Source organism: Caretta caretta, chromosome 1 (assembly GCF_965140235.1).
Source record: "Caretta caretta isolate rCarCar2 chromosome 1, rCarCar1.hap1, whole genome shotgun sequence".
Lineage (NCBI taxonomy): Eukaryota > Metazoa > Chordata > Testudines > Cheloniidae > Caretta > Caretta caretta.
The window spans coordinates 107,102,675-107,125,389 of NC_134206.1; the positions used below are offsets into that span (position 1 = coordinate 107,102,675).

The window sequence follows — 22,715 nt, forward strand, 5'->3', positions numbered from 1 at the left end:
GGTTCATACAAACCATGATATTTCCAATGAAATGAGAAATACTGTAATTTTAATTATTTTAAAATGCTCTAGAATAACCTCTTACTTAATAAGAGTTGAACACAATGATCAAATAAAAACCAGGCGTAGAAGCATACCAGCTATATTCACTGATCAACTGAATACTTGTGATAATAATAATATTCAGGAACCCATATTTTAACTAAGTAGCATTGGAATTCAACTATTTTTACAAATTTACTAGCAGCATGGACTTAAAATTTCAAATCTGAACTGATTAAATATTATTTAATCTTTATAGTGTATTTGTTTTATGTATCATCCTATAGGATATCTAGGGCCTGATCCAAAGCCCATTATAGTAATGGAAGTGCTCCCACTGATTTGGACTTTGGATAAGGCCCAGACTGAAGAAATATATTGAATCTACCATGCCATTTTCCTTGAACTAATTTCAGTGGGGAGCTTGGCAATGAAGGATTTTAATAAACAAAATAATTTTAGAGCTGTGGGCCCAAGCCTGATGACCTTGCTCAGTCATCTCATTGATGTTATGACAGATTTTCCAGCAGGATTTGACCCACTTTCTTTAACAGAGAAAGTAAAAATATTGGCATATCTTCTAATTTTTCTACTCTGGTATCCTAGCATTAAAAGAGAATAATTAGATGTTATTATGGCAATCCATGAAAATACATGAATAACACATCACAGTATTTAAGCTAGTATTGACAAAGGGCAGTAAGGTCTTATTTCATACACTTTAGTTTCTTACAGTGAAATAATTGACTCTGAGATGCTAACTGTTTTGTTCAGCAACTACAAGCATTAATAAATGTGTCTGCAAAGAATATTCTCCAGCTCAAATGCTTTCCATACAGAAAATATTCTCTGTCTCCAAAACCAGCATTCAAAAAAACCTTTACATTTGTATGGCCTACTTAGTGCTTTGACCCAGTTCAGACTCAGAAGCAGCCAGAATCTTCCTCTATTCCAGAAAAGCAATAGGCTTCTGACTTAAGAATAAGAAATTGAGTATTTCCCCTGACGGAAAGCTGACAACTCATTATTAGGAACTGTGTCTTCTAACATCAACCCAATACCATTTATATTCAGTATCAGTTATTCCTGGTTAACAAGACTATATCGATATTATCAATCACAATTACCATAATTTCACCAGATGTAAACATTACTTCAATCCGTTTCTTAATATTTCAAAACAAAAGCAATTTTTTTGTAAAAATCAAAGTTTAAAATAAATAATGGTCCAGATTCTCAACTGTTATAACTCAGCATAACTCTATTAAAGTCAGTGGAGCTACACTAATTTGCACCAGCTAAGAACCCGGCCCAATATTTAAATGCATTAAAATAAATGTTTTTTCTTTGTTGTACTTCTTGTTTTGTACATCCCTAGTATGTGTGATTATCAAAGCAAACAAAAAAATGTTCAAAGACACCAGACTTATGCAACAGTTGATTAATATATTTTGAAACCAGAATAGAATTACAGTGAGACAACAACAATAACACGTGAAGGTAAAACAGAAACAAGTCCACAGAGAAGCTCAACCCCAACCAGTATACATTGTGTATGCAGTTTATGTGGCATACTCAAGCATAAGTGTCTGAACCTTGAGAATTTAAAGCAACTACTCTAATCTGCTTCAAATTTAAATGCACAGATATGTGTAACATGTAAAAGCAAGATCTACTGATGTTAGAGGAAGCAATTTCTTTCTACTTAATTAATATGCTTTTATTTTGAAGATCTGGGAGCCTAAATATGAAAGTCAGCTTAACAGAATATCTAAAAGTGAATTTATACTAACCCAAAAAATTTCTGACTACAAAGGTATTGCCATAATACAAAACATGACTAAAACAAACTCCAGAAACTACTAGGCATACAATGAACCTTAGAACATTCAGAGAAGAAAGTCCAATAACTCATAAAAACCTTACTTTTAGGTAAAAATCTGAAAGTATAAAGTCAGTATTTCAGAATGATACAGTAAAAAAAACATGCAATATTTGCTAATTGTGATTTACATTATAATTATTGAAAGGTATAATAATTTGCCTGAGAGAACGAGTAATGTCATAAGTTCCACTTATTAACCTATGAATCAATTGTTTCTTGAGGTTGCTGGGGTAAGGAAGAGTAGAGGGTCCAGCAGAATATAAATGTTACAGTGAGTGGTATTCATAGTAACTTTTCCTGATTTTGTAATCCACTAAAAATTGTTAACTGGATGAAATGCTCTCTTCTCCTCCAGAATGTAGCTACTCTCCCAGAATACTAAAACTTTCTTAAATGCAAATAAATTTCTTGACTGGATTTTCCTATTTCACTTCTGACCTGTCTTTATATATATGCTTATTGAGTGAATTCTTTATTTTTCATATTGTCTTTTAATACAGAGTAAAAAGCAGCACACCACATTAACCAGTCAGATGGGGTATAACAACTATATATGATTAGATGTCAAATTTCTGTTTCTTCATCAGATGTTAGATGTTGATCCTTTAACATAATTCTTAAATATCATCTAGACATTTAATTATCACAGATTTGAGTACATTAGCAAAGCTGTTTCCCTTTTTTTAATAAATCAAGTATTTATAAAGAACAAAACAAGATAGTAAAGTGGGATTTTCAATTTATTTTGTTTTTAAACAGGTCATTTCCCCAAGATAGGGCATTTAAAAAAAAAGTAGGACTTTATAGTTGCATGTACATACAATTGAGTATACAGTACACTAAATCACCTTACTATATATCATGTGAAGTGCTAGACTGCTTAAGACTGCTAAATGATTGGATTTCACACATTGATATATAAGATTGAAAACGTCCTAAAAGACGTCCTAAAAACATAAATTCAGGGAGAGAACATGTAACATAGTTATATACCTGCAGTGTATGTAGACTATGTGAGCAGTAAGCATTGTGCTCTGTCTTTCAGCACGTTGGACAGCAACTCTTTTAGAAAAGAGCCAGTGTAACAGGAGTAGGGCTTTGCATCTGATCATTAATTATCACACATAAAAAATATAGTTGACCACATCACTTCTTTGTCATATCTTCCAAAAGGCACAATACTACTTGAATTTTTGTTCTTGTTTTGTCTTCACTTTGTCACATAGATTGGTTGGACAAATTCTCAATACACGGTAGAATAGCACTGGCAGGCAGGTCTGGTGCATGCAACCCCAACCCAAGAACTATTAGTAATTTGCTCTGTATTTCCTTTTTGCCCCTTTTCTTACTGGAAAGGTACAAGTATGGATATTTTCTTTTTTAAAATGTAACTGGATTAATTTTATTTTTATTTCTCTTCAGAACACTCATTCAAAACATGTATTCACATCAACCCCCAGTGGGAAAAAAAAGAAATAATATACAGTATTGTATAATTAGTATTCTATGCAATTTTCCCTTTCTCACATGATATGATATATGGTAAAGCAGCTGTTAATGTGGTGGTGAAAAAGTCCAATCAAACCAGCCTATGATTTAAAACATCATGTTAATAATGTAAATATTGCTCGTTTGGCAGCACAAGGCAGGAGATCAATTTCCAGGAGAAGGAGTTACTGAAATGGCAATGATGCCCTCACACTTGTGGCCCTTACCTAAACATTTTCTATTGCCTCCAAATCAGCCAATTTCGAGATAAAAGATATTTACACTGTAGTCTAAGTATAAAATGCATGTGGTGTGTGTTTACATATACATATACGGTTAAATGATCCAGGAAATGCAGGTCCAAAATTGCTTTGTGAGTTGCTTTTATTCCTATTGAACTTAATGAGAAAAACTCTACAGACATATTTTTCTTGCTGATAACATCAGGTTTTATTTACATAATGAGATAACGTTATTGGACTTTTGGACATGCATATGTTTGTCCTTTGAGGCAGTATACATAAGCTATCTTTATTCGTACTGCCCATATTCAACACAATGGGATTCTGTAAGGCATATACCCTAATAATCAAACGATTCCAGAAGGCCCTGTTAAAGTTAAAAGACACTAAGGGGTGTGGGATCAGGTTCTCTTGTTCAATATGCTCACCAGAAAAGCCTTCTGTTCAGATAGATAACTTGTATGTGCTGCTGTACTCAGCTGATTCAGATTTCTAAAGCAGGATTTGGTTTGGATTTGTTAAGGTACCATTGCAGTAGATAATCAAGAAAATTCAGGCAAATCAGTTCAGAGCAGAAGCCATGCAGATGGTTTGGTTGTTCAGGAAATATTTTTTAAAAACCAGACTGTATTTTAAGCACCAAGCACGGCCCCTTTCCCTGCGCTTTCCCGCCTCGAGAGCTGGGCCAACTAGTCTTGTGCAAAGTGGAGAGACAGCTATCAACGTGGGACACTGTTTGCTTATGAAGAAAAATAATCTGTCTTTGGATCGTTCTGAATGAGCATGGGGAATACACAAAGACTAACGATGAGGTTTATTGAAATTCTGTCATCATTTCTTCCCTAGTAAAGGTCACTGCAATGTCTGTTTACAGCTACTCTAGTCCTTGAGCTCTTCCCCACTCCACAGATTGTGTAGAGCAGACTTCAGAAACAGACACATACGCATACATAGATAGTCATCTGGAACGTCTTCCTTTTTACACGTGATCGCGTTGCCACAATCTCTATTCGTACGTTAGGAAATGCCCATTCTTGATTCCCCCAGAATCCCATCACATTGCACATGTTAAAGAGAACAACACATCTGTATTCATAATGCTGTGCCAAATCATCGAAACATTTGTCCTTCAGCGATTCTGGAGAGCACCCTGCTTCTGGAAGCTCTAAGACAAGACGGACTTGCAAGTCAGCTAACACCGGACGTATGTCATCAATTGACTTCACTGAGATTCATCCCAAAAGCCCAAGACAACCAGTAACTTGTCTTGAAAGTTAGGACAGAGTCACGTCGCATAGCCCCATCGCTTACACAGCAATCAGAAAGTTCCCCCGGTGCGCACCGAAACAGATACATTTTGCCACCGAGCGCCTACACAAACGCCAAGCAACCACGCCGCTGATCCCGCGGAACAACCAACTTCCCACGTCCACTCCAGCCCGTCAACAACCAGGGACAGCCCATTCACACCCCATTGCCGTACTAGGTCCTTCTAATTGGCATGCAGCCCCTACCCCTGCCTCTCTGTTAAGCCGCATCCAAGCCCTGTGGAAGCAGGCAGCCGAGTTTGAGCCAATCGCATATTCATGAGTAGGGGAAATCCAGCTCTGCACTCCCAGAGGACCAAGGATCACTCTTCTTTTCCTTGCAAGCAATGCGTAAATAAGGGCTCCTTGTCAGTTTCCACTAGAAGAGTCAATTCCTCCCTACTGATTAAAGCCATCAGCACCCGAATTAAAAACACCACCAACAATAAAAGGGAAAGCAACCAGCCGGCCCATCAATGAAAGAGAGCATAAAACACAGCAGAGCTCCTACCTTACAATCCTCAGGACACGATTTCACCGAGTATTCATCCGATTGTAAATATTTCTGGAGCATAACCTCAAACTCTTCGTATTTCTCCTGAGCGTGCTGGTCGTAGCGCTGGTAAGCCTGGACGCACTGGCGGCAGGAGCCTTCCCCCTCCAGCACCACATCCAGACTGCAGTTCAAAGTGTCCGGATTGGACAACCCGGCGAACAACTCCCAAAGGGTGTAGGAATTACAAAAGGAAAGGTAAAAATCCGTCAAGTTCCAGCCCGGAGTCGGATGATTCCCGGTCACCTGCTGCTCCCGGCTCCATCTCCCCCGGCACACAGAGTCCGCATCCTCCACGCTGAAACACTGGCCAGCCGCGGAGCTCTGCGGGTAACACGTCTCCAGGCGCCAAAAAGGTTTGGTGGAGTTCCCTAGAAAAATAGCCTTGTTGTTGTTGTTGTTATTGTTATTATTTTTGCTGCTGCTGCCGCCGCTGCTGCTGCTGGGGGAGGGAGGCAGGGTGGGTAATGAGGAGGAGAGGAGTCTATGGGCCGCCTGTGCCGCAAGCGAGGGCTCCCCCATGCTAGAGAGTGGCTCCCGCTCCGGATGCTCGGGCTGCTGCTGCGCCTTGTCTCTGGTCCTGGTGAGTTTGGCTTCGGCACAGAACCACAAGTGATCAGAGAGCAGGACTGTGAAAAACAAGAGCGATGCCAGGGACAGTCGCCATTTCTGAGCCCTCTCTGAATCAGTGAAGGGTTTCTCGTTCTCCCGGGGTGCAAACCAGATTTTTAGGCCGTCATCGTACTGCCGACTGCACATCCAAGCACCCCTGGTCATATTTTGGAAACGCACAGCCCTGGCCGACTCCACCGTGAGGGCTCCGTTGCCAGTGTCACCACAATATGCATTGACTTAAAAGATTGGGGGGGATTTTCTTGCCTTCCTTCCTCTCCCTCTCCCTCTCTCTCTCTCTCCCGCTCTCTCTCTCTCTTTCTTCCTCTTCTTCTTTCTTCTTCTTCTTCTTCTTCTTTTTCTTCTTCGTCCTCCCCCTATTGAAATGTTGTTGGGTTTTGCAGGTGGATCCGGCTGGGTCTCACCACAGATCCATCCAATACAGAGTACGGTGGAGCAGATGAGAGCAACAATGCAGAGAGAGGAGGAGGAGGAGGAGGAGGAGGTGGTGGTGCTGGTGGTGGTGGTGGTGGTGGTGGCGGCTGGTGGTGGGGTTGGCTGGCTGCTTCTTTTCCTCCCCTCCTCTCACCCAGGCATTGTCAGATAGCAGATCTCCATCGCTCTCCTGAGAAAAGCCGGCTGCCCCCTGCCAGCTGCATGCCGCTTCCCCCGTTGCCGGCGGGCGGCTGGAGGAGAGCAGCTCCCCTGCCTGCCTTGCCTCCCTCCTTCCTAACGCTGCCGGGGCTGCTTCTCCTCCTCCTGAGCCCAGAGCCCTGGCACAGATGCCTGCACCCCGGTCTCCGTCTTCCCCGCTCCCTCCTCCCCCCCCACCCCCCCACCCCCACCCGCGCTCTAGCCGGCGCGGCGCTGCTGCAGGGCTCCCGGAGCGCGGCTGAGGACGCGGAAGGGGAGGAGGCGGCGGCGGCGGCTGGTGACAGTGAGCGGCGGCGGCGGCGGCGGCGGTCGGTGCCGCCGGGCGCGTTCTCCCCCGGCGCGCGGGGCGGGCTTGCCTGGGTTTTGCCTCCCGGTGGCCACGGTCATCTTTGGTCCCTGGGCTAAGTTGCCGCCATCTTCGTCCTGGAGAAGCACTTTTTGGGGGGGAGCGCGGCCTTTTGCGTCATCTCCTCCCGCGCCGAGCTCGCTCTCTCCTGGCGCAGTGGCCGCCGCTCTTCCTCCGCCTGCCCACGGAGGTGGGGGAAGGCACCGGGCACCACATGGCCCCACCGGAGGGCTTCCGGAGCGCAACTCCTCAGCCCGCGCCACTCGCCTCGCTTCGCCACGTCCTAAGCGCCAGCATCCCCGGCTCTTGCCTTTGCTCCCATCAGTGGCTCCTTCTTCCTTCCCTCTGTGGCCCCCGAACCACCTCCTCCCCGCAGGGCGCTGGCTGGAGGGATCTGTCTCTCTGTGGGTGTCCTTTGTGTGTGTGCCGTGTCATCTCAAACAGCAAACGGCTCGGGTCAGATACAATGTCAGGGTCCGGGTGAGAGCTGGATCCCGCCAGGGTTTTTATGGCCCCCCCCCGTCACCCAATATTCCACTGCCCACATGAAAACTAAGTCTGCCCGTCCATATTTCACTTGACATAACTCCTAGACCTCCAAAGCATCCCAGAGCAATTGCACTGCAATACCCCGACTGCCATCTGGAACCTCAGATTCCACTGCCTAAATGAAGAGCCCGTTTAGCCTCGTGTGTCTTCAAAATCCTGACCCTGGTACGCCCCAGTGTAACAGTAACACAAAAACTTGGATCCCACATCTGGATCCTGCTACGTTTTGCCCCCAAACCCTGAAATTGTACCATCAAAACAGAGAACAATGTTTGCTTCTATTATTCCAAAAACAAAAACAAAAACAAAAAAAACCAACAACCGCCAAATCCAAAATATAAAAACAAAACACTGGACGCCAAAACATCCCAGTCCAAGAACTTTACAACTCTAATTTGGCACTTACATCTTGCCGGATCTGGCTATTTTTTTTTTTTTTTGGCTGCATATCCTTCAGAATACCATTTAGATGTAGTACATATGCAGCATCTAATAGTCCACTTGAATAATCAGAATCCTAACATATCGTGGGGCAACAGTGCCACAAAAGTGTGTCTGGCAAGGGTTTTGGCACTGAACAGCCAACGTATAATTTAAATGGAGTCTTCATTTACAAGAATTCATCTCCTGTTTTGGTCATGTGATACATATATCAGTAGTGTTATCTATCTTTCCTTTTACAGTGGATACTCTTAAAAATGAATTTCAGTTTAAAGATAGAGACTATTGGTGAGACTTGTAATATCTCTACATGCAGGATGAATCTTTTTAAGTGTACCCATTGTACTTCATAAAATGTAATCCTCCCCACTATTTAGTTAGTCATGTATTTATTCCTTAGCAAATGGGAGCTATACTATAATATACTAGATATACTTGGTCTGGGCTCAGAGTGGAGGGTAGGGACAAGGGGACCTTTTGAGGTCTCTTTCAGCCGTATGTCTATCCTTCTATCATTCTATTATCACAATCTACAAGTACCCACAGAGGGAACAGATTCATGATAGTAGGTGGCTCTTTAATTCAGTATCCAAGAGATTAATAAGATCCAATGGTTGGAAGCAGAAACTAGACAAATGCAGGCTAGAAATAAAGTGCACATTTTAAACAGTGACCATAATTAACCAGGGGGACAACTTACCTAGAGAGGTGGTGGATTTTCTATCACTTGAAGTCTTAAATCAAGACTGGATATTTTTCTAAAAGATATTCTATAGCTCAACCAGAAGTTATGGGTTTCATGGAGAAATTATTTTGTCTATGTTAGCAAGGGGATCAGACTAGATAATCATAATGGCCCCAGTGGGCCTTAAAATCTGAGTGAAGTTCATTTAAAACTACTGCACATTAATACTGAAAGAAAAACTATACAGCATTCAAGCAGACCACATCACAGTTCTTAGTCAATCAGAACACATAATCTGCTAACCCTTAACATACTTCAGTTTGGTACTTTGATTCTAATGATTTCAAGGGTTGGGGCAAAAAACTTGCAGGATCCATCAGGATGCAGGTGCCAGCTCTGCATTTTTGCATTGGGATATGTTGATGGCTGGATTTTTTATTTCTTTTTTTGATTTTGGTACAAGAGCAGCTAAACTTGCTCTCTATTTGTGCAGGGGAAAGAGCAGGTTAGTGTAAAAAAACAGGCAGGATCCAAAAGGTTCCAGATATCATGATTTTGTGGTTCTATTCCACCAGGATGCATTGGCATTTGGATTTCTATTTTCCTGGAGTTGGAACAGCTAAATTTGTTTAAGCAGTGTAATTTATGGGATGGACCCCCAAAATGGCTGCATCCACCAGGATGCAGGTGCTGGATTTGGGTTTTTGTGATACTGTTGCTCTGGTATATGTTGGAGTCAGGTAGTTCTTTTTGTTGGTTTTTTTGGTTTGGGTTTTTTTCCCTCTCACCCATACAATAGGAGTCGCTAAACTTGTTCTCTGTTTAGGTAGTGGAATGTGGAGGGCTGGGGTCAAAAAGTGGCAGGATTTGGCAGGATCAACATTTTACTCAGAGCCCCATGAAAAAGAGAGTGAACTAGTAAAGATGTTAGTGGCTCTGGCTCTTCTGTGTGTGTGTGTGTGTGTGTGTGTGTGTGAATTACTTCTCTACTGACACTTCCTCGAGTTTGAACTAAGTTCACAATCATTCTGATAGGAATTATAGATATATGGTGTTATGTAACATTTTATTCGGCATTCTCCACATTTGTTTGGAAAATATTTGATCACTCAACTGACATTTAGTAATAAAATATAATGGGGAAATCACAGAGTAATTCTCGCAATTTGTATTCCTTTGCTTTCATCTCAGATCTGATTTTCTATACTAGGGTATGTATCAAACTGATGTGTTGTTTCCTCTTCTGTATCTCTTCCAAATCCTCATTTCTCCCCGCCACCAAATAAGTTATTATGTTGGTTTGATGCAGACGTCTGCAGCAGCTGGTTCCTGCTGGATCTGAACTGTTACAGTTCAGTTCTCTGGTGCCCCTTAGTGTTAGGTCTTGGAGCTGGGAGGGGGGGGGGGGCGGGAGGAGAGAGTAATGCTACAGAATGGGAAAATCAGCAATTTCATTACATGTGGGGGAAAATTCTTCAGATATATAAAGTGACTGATTGATCATCCCTTAGATTTCCATTAATACTTTTTCTATGATAGTTTTAGTGTGAATAGCTAGATTTTGATTTAACTATGAGTTTACTATTTGTTATTTGGATATAAAAGTCAGAGCTTACTTTTGTCCACAAATATTATAAAAGTATGTCCTTACACTCAGCATTCTTACTAAGGACTTTTGCTTTTGTTTTAATAACAACTCTGGTGGTATGTAGTACTGACTTCTTACTGGAAGTACTTATTTCTTCTTGCCTGCCAAAGCTTGGCAAGCATGAAGAACTCATGCAAGTCTGCTTCCCTAGTAAGCAAGAGTCAACAGATGTTCTCCAGACTGATCTCTTGAATGGTGCTTAGTTCAGTGTAAATTAACTTTACCATGTAGTGATTCTAGCAGTGGAATTAAAGAGCTTATGTTCTTTTAATTCTTTGAGTCAAGTCCACAATACAACTAATTTATTTACTATTTTATCTCAGTACAAAATCTATTGGAATAACCAATGCACAACATTTAAGAATCTGAAAACAATTTCTTAAGTGATTCTCTATGAGTTTTCTTATTCCGCATATTTTAGAAAATCTTAACAAGGAACAAGAATTGGCTACAGGTAATTTTAGTAGGTAAAAGTTAGTCTCATATAAAAGACAACAAATGTTTAAAAACAGTCATCTTTAAACTCTATCTTATAATATACATGTAATAATCTACAACTGTCTATGTTACCTTCTTCTCCTGCTTTGAAATTTGTGTACAATATATAGCGAGCACCAAAAGAAACTGTTCCATCAGACTTACAAGCTATGACAGTACATATGTCTTTCAGAAGATTTATAACATAAACCATATAAAATAGCTTTGTGATTACTGGCTTGGCTTTGTTGTGTGTGTGTTTTTATAGCTGGGGTTTATGCTAAGAAGAGTATACTGTACATTTGTTGAGTACCATATTTTGTAAAGTCCAGCAGCAGGTTAATTTTTTAATATAGTAAATCTTGTTTTGTTAGCTGAGTTAATTGGCTTTACTGACACTGTTACTGTGGCAATTACAACTTGAAATATTCACTTTATAGGAAGAATACCTTACTTTTCCTTTAGAGTCTGATCCTCCATTCCTTATATAAAAGAGCAAGATTGGGCACTTTAATAGTTTTTCTTACATATGCTGTTTGGTTTTAGATGTAGTGATTTGGATAGATTTTAATGGGAACATCTATAAATCACGCTTCTGCTGCTATGTCTTCAACAGACATTCATCAGTTACTTATTTCAGTATATTCAACGTATTCTATAATTTGTTTTTACTTTATTCAACTTCTCAGGGCCATGTGAATTTTAATATACAAATTGTAGAGAGATTCAGAGGTTTTATTTTCTGAATCTTGTCAATAACAAGGATAATATGATTGTGATTGTGAGACCAGAACAAACTTACAACGTCTAAGTGTTTCTTTCCCTGCCTCACTTGTAGACATTCTTCTTTGATTTTAAATATATTTTTCTTAGGCTCACAAATACAGGTGTTTTTTTTAAAGGGGTGGGGGGCAGTTCTGTTTACTGGGGCCTACTCCAAAGACCTAAAGTAAATGGAGGTGTTCACGTTGACTTCAGTGAGCTTTGAATCAGCTCCCAGGCTTGTGAGTTTACACTCATATTGATCTATTTCTTTTTCTTTTCTTTTTTTCCATGTACCTCCATTACACAGCATGCAGTAGCCACCACCCACACACACCAGGCAGGTGTGCAAGAACATAGGCTAATTGAAATACCTCTATGCTCTCCTGTTTTCATTCTCCTTTATAGGAAATACATCCAGAACCATCCCACGATACTCTATTTTTGTATGTGTGCCCCCGATGAGTAGACATAACAGAGAACTAGACAGAGGTAAGAATATACATTATGGAACCAGAATACTGAAGCTGACTGATTCCAACAATTTTATTTGGACAGATGTCATAAATGGTCTGTGCAAACTGCTGTCTCCACAGTTTGCCACTCAACACTCACCTCATCTCCTGCCTTTAAAATATAATGCTAAGTCTTTGTGTTCTGGCTACAGGTTCTTCAAAAAAGGTAGCTGGTGAGGTGTCTGAAACTATACTAGTCTTCATGTCCAAATGTACTGGACATTTCATAGCTCCCCTGTTCTTATATGCCAATAACACGATAATATTCCTAATATCAGAGAAGCATGAGCAGTACACTGAAAACGACTGGGACTTTCCCCAAAGGTCACCTTTGTTCAAGGAAATGGAATGCATTGACTGCACACATGTTGCTACAGTGCCATGTGCCAATGAGGGAGAAAGAATTATTTTTTAACAGGAAGCTCTTTTATAGCATTACTGTGCAGATGGTGTCTGACTCAAGCTGTGTGGTGACTCAAGTACTTGTGGTCTGCCCAGTATCCTCCTACAACTCATTCGATGTGTTTAACCTGAATGTAAACATCACATTGTGGCTTCAGGTTAATGAGATAGCTACTAGGTGAGTAATGAGCACATGGAAGATTTTCAATATTCCTGTACAGAATTTTCATATTTATATGGAATTCTAATGTACGGCACATGGGCCATTGATTGCTAGTGTCAGTTTTCAGTTGCATGTATATTGTGCGGTATCCTTTGACTGGGATAGCTCTACAGGAAGTTCAAACTCCTGGCAGCATAACTATCAGGATCTTTGCAGTACATAAGCTTTCCCCTACCTCAGAGGTGCAGTCCTGAAGAAAGGTTTTTTTTTTATTATTCTGGTAAATAAATGTTACTTTGATATATAAATGGAGATGATAACTATGTATTTTATTTACCATATATATGTCAATGAAAATGCAGACAATTCTAACTTTATACTCTTGTTATAAAAGAGAAAGAAAACGTAATTCTGTTAATTCCCTAAATTACCTTCTCCTTCTTATTATTTATATTATAGCTGCACCTAGGAGCGCTAATCAGTGTGCAGAGACCTATTGGGGAAGAAGGCTCCAGAAAGCTCATAATGTAGGATTTTGAAAAGATGCAATAGGTAGATAAACAGACAAGCTGGGGTCAGGACAAATCAGAAACAGGTAATAGTAAATGTAGATATGTTTACATATGTAAATAGTAGTCACTGAACTGGCCATAGATCACACTGATGTCAAGGGGATTTAAAGGGTGATCATTAGGGCTGGCCAAAAAATTAGATAATTTTTTGTGATTTTTTTTAAAATTGGTTTTAAAAAATATTTTTAAATCAATAAGAGTTAGGCACCTAACCCTCTGGCATGCTTTTATAAATCCCACTAAGTGCCTATATGCATCTCTGGGTACTTAAAAAGAAAAGGAGTACTTGTGGCACCTTAGAGACTAACAAATTTATTTGAGCATAAGCTTTTGTGAGCTACAGCTCACATCATTGGATGCATTGAGTGGAAAATACAGTGGGGAGATTTTATATACACAGAGAACATGAAACAATGGGTGTTACCATACACACTGTAATGAGACTGATCAGGTAAGGTGAGCTATTACCAGCAGGAGAGTGGTGGGCGGGACCTTTTGTAGTGATAATCAGGGTGGGTTATTTCCAGCAGTTGACAAGAACATGTGAGGAACAGTGGCGGAGGGGGGGGGGAATAAACATGGGGAAATAGTTTTACTTTGTGTAATGACCCATCCACTCCCAGTCTTTATTCAAGCCTAAGTTAATTGTATCCAGTTTGCAAATTAATTACAATTCAGCAGTCTCTCGTTGGAGTCTGTTTCTGAAGTTTTTTTGTTGAAGAATTGCCACTTTTAGGAGTGTAATCGAGTGACTAGAGAGATTGAAGTGTTCTCCGACTGGTTTTTGAATGTTATAATTCTTGACGTCTGATTTGTGTCCATTTATTCTTTTACGAGGAGACTGTCCATTGTTTCATGTTCTCTGTGTATATAAAATCTCCCCACTGTATTTTCCACTACATGCATCTGATGAAGTGAGCTGTAGCTCACAAAAGCTTATGCTCAAATAAATTTGTTAGTCTCTAAGGTGCCACAAGTACTCCTTTTCTTTTTGCTGATACAGACTAACACAGCTGCTACGCTGAAATCTGGGTACTTAAGTAATTTTGAAAATCTAGACCATTGGTGCTTAACCAAAATACATACATCATTTTTGAAATTGGGATTTAAAATTTTATTACAAGTTTAATATACAATTCTGTGAGCCAAAACTTTTTCCCCAGAACAACACTTAGGAATCTGGAATCTAAAGGGAAGAGTTATTTATCATTAATTGTTATTAAGTGTTATTAATAATCCCTAATTGTCCCGAATGAAAGATGTAAGCTAATGACAACCAAGCTTAAAGAATGTTTCACATTCAGGCTTCCAGCAGGGGTCCAAAATACCTTGGAAACACTGAAAAACAACCTCCTCATGGAAATGGGCAGCCTCGGGTACTGTCGGAAAGCTCCTGCTACTTGCTTCTCTGCAGTTTTAGACACAGTCAGTCACAAGATGCTACTGACCCACATACATGATGTAGCGGGAAGAGAAGATGCGGTTCTAAAATGGATCAAAACATTTTTCTCTTCAACAAAACACTTAGTAGTGATGGGTTCCACTTCCTCAAAAGGTGGAGGTGGGGTCCCTCAGGTAACCACCCTAGCTCTCCTCCACAACAATAATTTACAAAGGACTTTGTGGGACATCATTCTCATCAGTATACCAATGACAGTAACGTGTTATTGATTTCCAGAGGCAGCTAGATTCATCCAGAATTTTACTGCATTCAGGACATATTAGAAGATCCTCCCCATCTCTTTGACAAAGTGTTTCCACCAAAAAACAAATGTGTTCCCCAGACAGATTCTAATTTAGCCAACAAGAGTAGAAGAAGGGTAAACAATTCCATAAGGTTAACTAGTGACCTTGCCATATAGATTTAATTTACCTAGGAACTGCTGAGATACTATGGTAATGGAACAGATAGATGGATATATAGATGTAAGTGTGACTGGGTGTCTGGAAGGGCAACACAGAGAATGGGCAAAGTGGCAACTCAGGGCAAAGTGCAAGAAATAGGGCAGACAATCCCCCAAAACTGGTGGTTTATCCTATAATTAGATTCACCAACCCATTAAGAAAAGAGCTTCTGCAGTACCATACTGGTTAACCAGAAGCCAAACACAGTTCCCTTTAGGCATTTCAGGCCTTGGCTCCCATACAAATAAATAGGTCCAATATAGGAAGAGGTTACTGAAAACCTAATTCACCATATGTGAGGTTCATACTAATCCCAAAGTATCAGACACTTACTCCAGGTCAATATGAATCTCTGATCTTACCCAAATATCATGCTGTTGGCCAATCCTGAGTAAACTAACTAAAGATTTATTAATAAAAGAAAAGAAGAGATTTATAAATGTTTAATAGATCACATACATACAAACGATTGCAAAGTCCTTATATCAGGTTTGTAGCAGTGATGGAATAGACTACTGGTTTGCAAAAGTCTCTCTGGTAACTTCCAAAAGATGGGAAGGTCTTCAGTCCAGAGTTCAAGGTGCTCTTTTTAGTTGTAAATCCACAGTCCAGAGAATTAAAGCAGAAAAGAGGCAAAATGGAAATATCTCAGGAGTCTTTTTATATCCTCTGCCATGTGCCTGGATATTTACTGTCCCAAACAAAGCCCACAGGCCAGGTGCATGGAAAGTTACTGGTCCAAGATGAAGTCCAGGGTCACATGAGCATATCACATGTTCTTACATGACTTGCTGAATCACTGGGCGTGGCCTTTGGCTCTTTGCTGTCTGAGGCATCCTCAGGAAAAGCTATTTGGGTGGGATAAGTTTCTTCCATGGCCCATTGTGAGAGTGGAGTGTCCTTGATGGACTATCAATGCCTAGATCTACATCAGGGCTAGACAGCTATCTGGAGGGTGTCACCCAGGAATATAACACAGATTAAAGATGCAAGCACATAGCCAAAATTCATAACTTCAGATACAAAGATCATACCTGCATATAAACCGGAAAATCATAGTTAGCAAATCATAACTTTTCCATTGACACCTTACATGATACACTTTGTATAAAATTTATGGAAATTGTGTAACAGTGGTAAGAACAGTGATATAAATGGTCACCTTTCTTATACACAGCATCACCGTAAGCATATGAGCAACTCTCAAATAGAAAAGGATGCCAAGGACCTGCACAGGCATGCTATATATGGTGCAATACCCAGCTTCTCCGTGGTCCTAGTGTGGCAATGTGCAAAGGCTCTTTTATGATAGGTGAGTAGGTATAGGAGGGAGGCAGGAAGGAGTATGAGGCTGGAAAATCTGCTACTATATGGATCTTCTCATTCTACCAATTAGGAAGCCACTGTGGCTGTGTGGCCTTTTGGTAGCCTCTATAGAGCATCTTTGTTCTCAAGTTGATCGCAAATAAATAATTCTGACTGAGGAGGCACAGAGGATTTGGGCCACATAAAAGTTTGAAGCAACTTGTTTACTTTGATTTATACTGGCAACAAGTTGACTGATTCACTGCAGCAGAATCTACTAGCAGATCCCACCCCCTCCTTCCCTTTTTTATTACACATGCAACATTCCATTATATCTAGAACTAGATGTATAGATTCAAAGATTCCAAGGCCAGAAGGGAATACTTGGATCATCTACTCTAAATTCCTGTATAATTTACACAGGCCAGAAAACTTCCCCAAAATAATTCCTAGAGTATATCTTTTAGAAAAACATCCAATATTGATTTAAAAATTGACAATGATAGAGAATCCACCCTAATCCTTGATAAATTGTTCCAATGATTAATTACTCTCACTGTTAAAAATGTACACCTCATTTGCAATCTGAATTTGTCTAGATTCAGCTGACAGTGATTGGATCATGTTATACCTTTTTCTATTAGACTGGAGCACCCATTATCAAATATTTGCTCCCCGTGTAGCTACTTATAGTGATCAAGCCACTCCTTTCATCTGCTTTTTGTTAAACTATATGGATTGAGCTCCTTGAGTGTTTCACTATAATGAATGTTTTCTATTCTTTTAGTGATTCTTGTGGCTCTTCTCTGAACCCTCTCCAATTTATCAATATTTTTGTTGAATAGTTGACATCAGAACTGGGCACAATATTCCAGCAGTGGTCGCATCAGTGACAAATACAGAGATTAACTTCTCTGCTTGTAATCGAGATTCCCCCATTTAGGATCCAAGGACTGTATTAGCCCTTTTGGCCATAGCACCGCATTGGAAACTCATATTCAGATGATTACCCATCATGACCTCTTCATCTTTTTCAGGATCACTGCTTTCCAGGATAGAGACTCATCCTGTATGACTGACATTCTTTGTCCTTAACTGTATGCCTTTACATTTAGATGTATAAAAATAATATTGTTTTCTTGCGTCTAGTTTACCAAGCGATCTAGGTTGTTCTGTATCAGTGACCTGTCCTCTTCCTTATTTATCACTCCCCCAATTTGTATGTCCTGTCTCTGTAAACTTTACCAGAGTTTATTTACTATTTTCTTCCAGACCATTGATAAAAATATTAAATAGCATAGGGCCAAGAGCCACTTCCTATGGGACCCCCTTAGAAATCACCCACTCGATGATGATTCCCTATTTACAATTACATTTTGAGACAAATTAGTCAGTTTTTAATCCATTTAATCTGTGCCATATTAATTTTGTAGCGTTTTAGTTTTTTAATCAAAATGTGATGCAGTACCAAGTCAAACACCTTAGAGAAATATACGAATATTACATCAACACTATTATCTTTATCAACCAAACTTGTAATCTCATAAAAAAAAAAGGATGTCAAGTTAGTTTGACTGGCTCTATGTCCCACAAACACATGTTGACTGGTATTAATTATATTACCCTTCTTTAATTCTTCATTAATCAAGACCATTATCAGCCCCACCATTATCCAGGATTGATGTCAGACTGATAGGCCTATAATTACCCAGATCATCCCATTCACCTCTTTTATGTATGGACTCAACATTATCTTTCTTCTAGTCATCTGGAAATTCCCCAGTGTTCCAAGACTTATTAAATATCAGCATTAACAATCCATTGAGCACATCACTCAGCTCTTTTAAAACTCCTGGATGTAAGTTATCTGGACCTACTGGTTTAAAAGATTAGTAGCTGCTGTTTAACATCGTCTGAGATACCAGATACATCTTCTGTTTTTCCCCAAATACAGAACAGAAATATTTATTGAACACTTCTGTCTTTTCCACATTATTATTGATAATTCTACTATTTCTGTATAGTAATGAACCAATACCATCTTAATATTCATTTTGTTCCTAATATACTTTAAGAACTCCTTCTTATTGTTCTTAACTCTGCTGGCCATAAATTTCTCCTTGTGTTCCTTTACTTCCCTTATCAGTTTTCTACCAATCCTGTACAACGTATAATGTAAAATAAAAGAGAGTTTTTGAATACTAATTTTAATTTTCAAATGATTTTAACTTGGCCATATTCACACTCCTTTTCTGAAAACTCATAAATGAGTCCGTTTGCTAGCACAAACATTCACAGAGAATGAAATTACCAAGTGACTCACAATATTGACTCAGGAAGTGCTTTCAGGCTTATTTAGTCAAGGAAAAGAAACAATATCATATGTTTTATCTGAACAATCGCAATTTAGCAACATGAATATTGATGAACAAACCAACACATTTTAAAGGTATTTGTTCCATAAATCTGAATAACACATACGTTTAAGGATATCATGATCAGCTCACAGATATTATCTGAACAGAAAAATTACTCAAATAGTTTGTGCTATATTAGTCACACAGACCTAATTATAGTATTAGCACTTCATTAGGGACATGTCCCTTGAATGTTTATTTTATTTATTTATGAACTTATATCTACACCCATTGTTGAGGTAAATCTATGCCTTATATCAGTAGAAACAGAGAGACAGTGTGAGTGAGGTAACATATTTTATTGGACCAATTTCTGTTGGTGAGAGAGACAAGTTTTCAAGCGCTCCTGAAGAAGAGCTCTGTGTAAGCTTGAAAGCTTCCCTCTCACTCACAGAAGTTGGTTCAATAAAAGATGTTACCTCACCCACATTGCCTCTCTCATACCCTGGGATTGACACGGCTATAACAACACTATATATATCAGTAAAAAAATAGTTATATATAAGCAGAATATAACAGAATCCCTGGTTAGATATCAGAGCACTGGCGTTATGTGCTCATAGTGGCTTTCCTGAACCTAAAGCTTTTAAGTATTCTTTAGCTCTGGGGTACAGCATACTGCAGTAATCTAGTTTGAAGCTGTAGAGGCATAGACCACTAGGGCAAGGTCCACATCAGAGAGAGAATGATTGAAGCCTCTGAGTCAATCATAGCATCTTTTACCACCTATATGTCATAGCTGTTATCTGAGACATAGGAACCATTGTGGACTGTGGATTGAAAATGACTCTCAGCAGTGATGTGTACTTGCAATAGCCATAAAACACCTCTGACAGTACATGCATTCATAATCTCCACCCATTCCTTTAGATACTTCCCTATATCTGTCAGTATAATTTCCTTTTTACAAAAATTGAGCCCTAACTGGTACAGTCTCATAGGCATTACTATGCTGGACCAGACCAAGGTCCATCAAGTCCAATAGCCTCTCTCTGAGAGTGATCAGAATCAAATGCTCCATAGGAAGGTACAAGATCCTCACAGTAGGCATCTGCTGGGTAATGTGCCCCCCCCCACCCTCCGTACACATTAGGTTGTATCTTGATCTCTAACATTTAAAGACTAGCTTAATCCCTGAAGCACAAGGTTTAATGTCCCTTTGACAACATTATTGTTATAAGTAATTGTGATAACTCTGGATAATCTTGATATCAATATAAATGTGCCTTTTGAGTCTTGTTAAATTCTTGACCTCAAAAACTTTGTGTGGCAATGGGTTCCACAGTCTAATTACACATTGAGTGAAATAGTATTTCTTTTTATTCCATTTAAATTTCCCACCCTTTAATTTCATTCAGTCTCCCCTTACTCTTGTGTGAGAGAACAGAAGTTCCCAATCTACCTTCTCTAGGCCATTCATTATTGTCTGTACTTTTGTCATGTTCCCTCTTTTATTCATCTGCTTTCTAAGTTAAACAATCCCAATTTTTTTCCATCTGCCTTTATATGACAAAATTGGCATGCTCTTTATCATTCTTCTCACTCTTCTCTGAACTCCCTCTACTTCTGTAATATCCTTTTCGACTAGAATGGCACACATTATTGCAGATGACACTGTACCATTAATTTATATAAAGACACTATAATATTCTTTTCAGAGTAGCAGCTGTGTTAATCTATATCTGCAAAAAGAAAAGGAGGACTTGTGGCACCTTAGAGACTAACAAATTTATTTGAGCATAAGCTTTCATGAGCTACAGCTCACGTCATTGGATGCATGCAGTAGAAAATACAGTGGGGAGATTTTAATATACACAGAGAACATGAAACAATGGGTGTTACCATACACACTGTAACGAGAGTGATCAGGTAAGGTGAGCTATTACCAGCAGGAGAGGAAAAAAACCTTTTGTAGTGATAATCAAGGTGGGCCATTTCCAGCAGTTGACAATAACGTCTGAGGAACAGTGGTGGGGGAGGGGGGAGAATAAACGTGGGGAAATAGTTGTACTTTGTGTAATGACACATCCACTCCCAGTCTTTATTCAAGCCTAAGTTAATGGTGTCCAGTTTGCAAATTAATTCCGATTCAGCAGTCTCTCATTGGAGTTCGTTTTTGAAGTTTTTTTATTGGAGAATTGTGACTTTTAGGTCTGTAATCGAGTGACCAGAGAGATTGAAGTGTTCTCCACCTGGTTTTTGAAGGTTATAATTCTTTATGTCTGATTTGTGTCCATTTATTCTTTTATGTAGAGACTGTCCAGTTTGACCAATGTACATGGCAGAGGGGCATTGCTGGCACATGATGGCATATATCACATTGGTAGATGTGCAGGTGAAGCAGCCTCTGATAATGTGGCTGATGTGATTAGGCCCTATGATGCTGTCCCCTGAATAGATATGTGGACACAGTTAGCAATGGGCTTTGTTGCAAGGATAGGTTCCTGGGTTAGTGTTTTTGTTGTGTGGTGTGTGGTTGCTGGTGAGTATTTATTTCAGGTTGTGGAGCTGTCTGTAAGCAAGGACTGGCCTGTCTCTCAAGATCTGTGAGAGTGATGGGTCATCCTTCAGGACGACCTATCCTGAAGGATGACCCATCACTCTCACAGATCTTTTGAGACAGACCAGTCCTTGCTTACAGACAGCCCCACAACCTGAAGCAAATACTCACCAGCAACCACACACCAATATGTCTTGTTAAAACACTTAGTGTACGTGAAAAGAAGTGATGATAAGATAGAAATCTGTGGAACTCTGCATGTGATAACGTTAGAGTAAACAAGCAAGTACACATGACATGTCCACCCTTTGAGCCCTCTGACAGAGGAAGGAATAAAGCTACAGAATAGCCATAAATACACATCCTCATGACTCCACATACTAGTGAACAGAACCTTGTACCAATTTATTTTAAAGTTTTGACAACAAAGGCAACCAAACCAGCACAAAGACTTTAATTGTTTCCACTGACAGGACCTGGATGTTCTGGGAACAAAATATTGCGCAAGATTAAGCAGTTAAGAATATATAGAAATCATATGGAGAGAGTCCCAGAAGGACTCCAATCATAGAGGAAGCATCTCATGGATATGAAAAACGCCACAGTAAATGGCATCCCTCTGACTCTTGTGAAATATTTTATAAAACCTTCATTATCTCAGCCCATAAATTTACACCAAAGCCAGTTGTCCGCCCACCTCTGGATATGCAGGAGAGTTACTACTAATGTGTAACTTTAATAATTCCTGTGAGTTATATAACTGGAGGTGACAGAACTTACATGTGATTATGAAGTACAGAAGGAAGGGAAGTCACCTACATGAATAGTCCTACTTCTGAGGTGCTGTGTATCTCTTGGCTAAAGAACAAATATTTTTTCTTTTTCAGGCTTCCATTGTGTTCTGTCAATAGATTGTCCTCTCCAGTGTTGTGGCACTGTGTTGGTCCCAGGATATTAGAGAGACAAGGTGGGTGAGGTAATACCTTTTATTGGACCAACATCTGGTGGTGAGAAAGACAAGTTTTTGAGCTTACACAGAGCTCTTCTTCAAGCTGTCAATTGTCACACTGTCTAGAGTGGCTGACAACCATGAGTGCCAGCAGACTGTCAAAAAGCAGGCAGATATCCCTACTGGTGGTATGTTCTATAATTAGATTTCACCAACCTAGCACCAAATGTGAACTCCAAAGGACTACAAGAGTCTTATAATGGAGTCACAGTCAGTCCCCTTTGACACTCTAGTCT

At 39.7% G+C, this 22,715-nt stretch overlaps 1 protein-coding gene and 1 long non-coding RNA gene across 4 annotated transcripts in view; one reads left to right on the top strand and one right to left on the bottom strand.

Annotated features, from left to right (window-relative positions):
- The window catches only part of NALF1 (NALCN channel auxiliary factor 1), a 779,391-nt gene extending 772,451 nt beyond the window's left edge, over positions 1–6,940 (bottom strand). For both annotated transcript variants that reach the window (XM_048854809.2, XM_075129739.1), the window contains exon 1: positions 5,476–6,940. In XM_048854809.2, coding sequence (XP_048710766.2) covers positions 5,476–6,294 — 819 coding nt within the window. In that variant the 5' untranslated portion in view covers positions 6,295–6,940. The remainder of the gene's footprint in view (positions 1–5,475) is intronic.
- Positions 5,751–22,715, top strand: part of LOC125638734 (uncharacterized) — a 46,428-nt gene continuing 29,463 nt past the window's right edge. For both annotated transcript variants that reach the window (XR_012668991.1, XR_007357283.2), the window contains exons 1-2: positions 5,751–5,873; positions 22,358–22,437. This is a non-coding gene — a long non-coding RNA (uncharacterized LOC125638734). The remainder of the gene's footprint in view (positions 5,874–22,357; positions 22,438–22,715) is intronic.